The following is a 5,430-nucleotide window of genomic DNA, read 5'->3' as shown; positions in this document are numbered from 1 at the left end:
ATCCCCCCCCCCCCCCCCCCCCCCGGTTCCTATACTTAATGGGACATCCCATGGTATAGAATACACCGTTGGCCGCTTCGGGTCAGCTGCCCTGGTTGTGTTCTGTGCCAACTTCTTGTGCCCCTCCAGCTTTCTCGCTGGCTGGGCATGAGAAGCTGAAAAATCCTTGACTTTAGTCTAAACACTACTGAGCAACAACTGAAAACATCAGTGTTATCAACATTCTTCACATACTGAACTCAAAACATAGCACTGTACCGGCTACTAGGAAGACAATTAACTCTATCCCAGCTGAAACCAGGACAGGTACCTATATGTACGTGGAAGCCTGCCTGGTATTTTATTAGCCAGCTAAAGGAATTACCCCTCACAAACAAATCAGGTCTTAGATTTCATGAATATTTGTGTTGAGACAAAATACCACGTGGTTGTCATCTACTTGGGGAATGTGGTTTCAGGTTTTCTTGTTCTCTGTACTAATAGTCCTGTTAGCCTGAGGACAGGCTTCAAACATAAACCAGAGCTGAAACATGGCATGTGCATTTGAAGTGTCTAATTCACTCTGAAAGGCAGAAACCTTGTCTGAAGGAGCTTGAAATACTGGATTTACATGTCACAAGATGGGGGAAAAGGTAAGTCCCATAAAACACACCTGACTGTCCATTTTAATGATCTTTTGTATGTTGTCATACATCCCAAAGTAATTATTTTCAACTTCATTTTTTGTATGAAGCAGAAGAAAACAAAAAAAATCTCAAGTACTTTTTATCAGCTGTGGACTCTGTGGGTCATGTTTCATTGCTTGGTTGTTAACTGTGCCTCGGAGTCTTCCTCCGAGCTGTGTTCATCATCACCTACAACAAGGCACACAGCTCTATATTACCTCCTAATCCTTTCCTGCTTCCTGCATTCCAACTAGGCTTATACAAGAGCATTTCTAGATCAATGTGTTTGTCTCGACATATAATTTCTATTAGCACATCCAGTAGGAATCTCAGTTGTGGATCATGGAAGCATTTGTGCCACCTTGTGCATGGATATGAAGTAGAAGATCGTCCCTGTCCCGGAGAGTCCAGTTACGTACCAGCTATAGAAATGAAATAAAGTTGACTATGCTTCTTATTCTAGGTGTCCCTTGATGAACCTTCTGGGAAAGATGCTTTACAACCCGGGCGTAATCTTGTGGCAGCTGGTTATGCTCTCTATGGCAGTGCCACAATGCTGGTACTGGCCACTTCTGCTGGAGGTGTCAACTGTTTCATGCTGGATCCGGTGAGAAAGTCTTCTGTTTCTTTGTTTCTTTATTATGGATAACAAGGTACTGTTTATAAGAACTGTTTGTCCCCCTCAAAATCAAACAAAGGAGCAATTTTCAAGCTAACAGGGAGAAATGAAGTATGCTTAATAACCCATCAGCAATAATGTCAAGAGATTTTTGCGTTCTGCCTGCCCGCTGCAGCGGTGCAATGTGTGATTCAACAACGGGAAGACAGCCGAGTCAGTGAAGCAAAGATGCAGCACGTGCCAAATCATGTGATATTTAAAATGAGCTGGTTTCTGCAATGCAGAATGCCCTTTAAGACTTGTTTGTCTTTTCCTTAATGTTAGGACCTTAGTAAACCAGAGAAGCAGAAATATTTAACCTTCTTCTGTGTTTTCAGATCCCACCATGATGTGTAAATGAGTAAGTGATGCGTGTGGGTGCATTTGATGTTCTAGCATGCTTTGACCAGACGAGTTTTAAAATAAAAGTCATATTGATCATAGCAGAAAGCAGTTTGCTTTAGTGACCCATTTTTTTTTAATCAGTTAGTCAGCCTGTGCCACCTGCCAGTATTAAATTTTTAGAACCTGCCGTGGTCAAGTAAATATAACTTGGAACTCCCTGTTAAGTAACAGCTTAAGTATCTGCATGTATTTTTGTCCATATTCAGATAGCAGATTTAACTTTGAGCATGCATGCATGTTATTTTGTTTATTTTTGGTACTAACTTGGAAATTTACTTTAGTGAAAACTAAACAGACCAGCCCTTGGTTACAGAGATTTGCTCTCTTGACTCCAGGCTTCCAGTTAGCCCAAGCTAAGATGAACTGGAATTTATTAATATTACAGATATTTGAAGATGTTTATTCATTGCTTCAACCAGCACTCTCAGTTTCCAAACTCCTCAGAACTGTACTTTTATTGCAAGTCCAGCAAAAGAGTGGAGAGCTAAATAAATCTACAGGCAACAGCATTTTTTGGCATAGCAGAGTGATAGAGACCTGGGAATGGTAGTATGAAGAAGCTTGCATGGCCCCAGGATTCATGCTCTGTGTTTTACAGATAAACAGAACACTCCTTATCTAGACTGCAAATACCACTTTTTCATAGGTACTGAATTATTCAAGAAAGTGGCAGAAGTAGTAAATTTTTCCTAAATTGTGTGTATGATTTGTTTTTGCTCGTTTATTTACAAACCAAGACAATTAACATTAACAAATTGTTTTTCTTTCTTATTGTTAGGCAATTGGGGAATTCATTTTGGTGGATAGGGATGTGAAAATCAAAAAGAAGGGAAATATCTACAGTCTCAATGAAGGTTATGCTAAATACTTCGATCCTGCAGTCACAGAGTATCTCAAAAAGAAAAAATTCCCTGAGGTAAAAGGTCCTATTTCAGAGAAACTTTCTGATGACAAGCAACACTCATGAATTCCAACTTCATGATCAGTTGCTGTCTAATGCACTGTTCAGAGCTTGTTTTCCTTTCCTGTCTATTTAAAATGTATCTTCATGTAGGAGGGATAATTAGAGCAGCAGTTGATGTGCCAGATATTTCACCATCCTTCAGTACTGCACTGCACCTCTATTATTTTTTTTTCCTTTCTTTCTTTTTTCCTCTTCTTCTTCTTTTTTTTTTGTTAATTTTCCTTCCTCGCTGGGAGCCTGAGTAACAGTTCTGGAGGCAAAACTAGGCATTTGGTAGTCAAGTAGAGAAGAAATCTCATCTGGTGATGAAGAAATTAGATCGACCTGTGTGTTAGATTGCTACTTCCTCACTGCAGTATCTGAGTAGAAGGAGAGGTGATTGGGGATGGCAGTGGGTCATTGCTTAGTGGTAACACAAGCTGGGTCCTGAGGGGGCCTCTCATTGAAAAGCTAGTGTAGTTTCAGGGTCTACTTTGTGGTCATGCAGCTTCCTGGAGGAGGCCTGAAGCTCTAAGAAGTGCCCATAAAAATCATGTCTGTTCTTGTGCCTTACAACTGTCATCACTGGAGTTATTACGTCGACAATGAAGCATACACATTTACTATTGTTAAGTGTTCCTTCTTGACTTCCTGATCTTGCTTTGAACAAAGACTGGCATTTTCATCTGGCATCTTGCCAGGCTTAAGGTGTTGTTTATTTAGATATTAAAATATACTCTCTGAACTATAATAAAGAAATAATATCAGTAGTCAACTATTAACTTTTTCTTACCAAAAAAGTTGCAGAAGCTGGCAAAAATGTGTAGGAAAGATCACGTCTTTTATTCCTTGATAATTTTTTCTGCTACAAAAGAAAAAAAACCAACATCAATTCCTAACACTTCATCTTTTTGCTACTAGAAATGCAGTATTTTCCAAGGGTTAGAGCACTGATGGAGAGCTGGGTTGTATTTTCTGTTGTTGGCGCTACCACTCATCTGTCCTGAAATCTTCTGTCAGTTCTTTTCCTTGGATTTTTCCAGTTAGAAAATGAGGAGGAAACTGGAATTTTCTCCTACTTGAGAAAATTCTCCCACTACCTTGAATATTGTCAATGGAGCACAATTTGGAGGAGTTAGATGTTAGGACCACTAAAAGAGGGGAAATAAAAAAAAAGATTAACCTGATGTTCTTGAAAGTTACAGTTATTTAAATGTCTTTCTGTAGGATGGCAGTTCACCATATGGTGGGAGGTACATAGGATCCATGGTGGCTGATGTGCATCGCACACTGGTGTATGGAGGAATCTTTTTGTATCCTGCTAACTCCAAAAGTCCCAAAGGAAAGGTAAACCTGAATAAGCCCAATTATAGAAAATGTTACATTATCCAGATATTTCACTATCAGAGATCAGTATTTTGATTGCAGAACATGTGTTTTATGACTTGGTAGCTTGCACCTCTGGTATGTGAGTACAGCCACCCCCCACACTCTGTTATGAGTGACAGCGGCCTGTTGTCAGACACCAATTTTGGGGCTGGTGCTAACCTGTTTCAACTGACTCTTCTTTATCCTCAAACATATCCAGATTATGGAACGTACCAGGGGACGTGCTGTTCAAAGAGGCTTCTCTGTACCAACTCAGCCCGCACTGTGCTGGCCTCAACCAAGTGAAACATTACAAAGCACAGTAAAAAATCCACATTACCCTGAGTTTCCTATTACAAGGCAGTATGTAAGAAGCCTAAATGTAGCGTGCCCCTTAGGAGAAGCTCTGCCAAAGAGAAAACCGTCTGCAGCTTGTACTTGGTGACACTGCCTCATTGGGAGGAACTATGCGTGGCTGCCTCTGCCAGGATGACAGTCAGTCAGGGGAGATCACACACTTACAGGCTGACAAGGGGACTGTTTATTCAACAAAGACCTTTCATCTGTTTTGTAATTGTCCGTAAATTATTGCTTCAGGTTGCAGATAAGATGCAGTTACTCATTAGAGAAACCTAATGGCACACTCGGGGCCAGTGTTTTTCTTTCTCTTCACACAGGCCTACGTGGTCTGCTGCCTTGTTAAAGGTTGTGTCTTAAATGTGAGCTTTATCTTTGTGTAAAGAGCACAACGCAAACATGAGCTATGGAGAAACCACTCAAATTGGGCAAATCCAGCATTCGCTGTTTTGTTTAAAAGAAAAATCTGCACAGTTTCATTCCTGAGTCAAAGTTTGTATGAACTATGGAGTGCTTGGAGAGTTGATTGGTTTTAAATCAAATGCCAAATATGTTTACATTTCATGATTGTCAGCATTGCCTGGGCTGACCATTGCCATTTTGGGTTTTGTCTTCTAGCTGAGACTGCTCTATGAATGCAATCCTATGGCTTTTGTTATTGAGAAGGCTGGGGGAATAGCAACAACTGGGCATCAAGCAATACTAGATATAGTGCCTGAGGATATCCACCAAAGAGTGCCCATTGTCTTGGGATCTCCTGATGATGTGAAGGAGTACCTTGAGATAGTCAAGAAGCATTCGGCTAAGTAAAGAAAGCTTGCTGGAGTCACTGTGCAGATGGGAAGAAATGCCTTACAGCTGAACCAAAGAACACACTGCAGCACTGCAAGATTGAACTGTCTGACCTCCATAGCAAGAGAGCAAATGAGCCATATTTTCATGAGATTTTTTTAAGTGAAATCTTGTGCAATTGCATTGGTCAATGAAAGGCACTAAAAGATTGCATTAAAGGAAGCAATAAAAGTAAAAGCAAG

General features: G+C 40.4%; 1 protein-coding gene across 1 annotated transcript in view; it reads left to right on the top strand.

Moving 5' to 3' along the window:
* The window catches only part of LOC104832511 (fructose-1,6-bisphosphatase 1-like), an 11,157-nt gene extending 5,727 nt beyond the window's left edge, over positions 1-5,430 (top strand). Inside the window, exons 5-8 of the mRNA XM_010568742.1 lie at positions 1,129-1,272; positions 2,507-2,644; positions 3,899-4,018; positions 5,015-5,430. Of these exons, the coding sequence (XP_010567044.1) occupies positions 1,129-1,272; positions 2,507-2,644; positions 3,899-4,018; positions 5,015-5,206 (594 nt within the window). The 3' untranslated portion in view covers positions 5,207-5,430. The remainder of the gene's footprint in view (positions 1-1,128; positions 1,273-2,506; positions 2,645-3,898; positions 4,019-5,014) is intronic.

Source organism: Haliaeetus leucocephalus, unplaced genomic scaffold, assembly GCF_000737465.1.
Source record: "Haliaeetus leucocephalus isolate CR32 unplaced genomic scaffold, Haliaeetus_leucocephalus-4.0 Scaffold251, whole genome shotgun sequence".
Taxonomy (NCBI): Eukaryota; Metazoa; Chordata; class Aves; order Accipitriformes; family Accipitridae; genus Haliaeetus; species Haliaeetus leucocephalus.
This window is presented reverse-complemented; position numbering and strand designations above follow the sequence as displayed.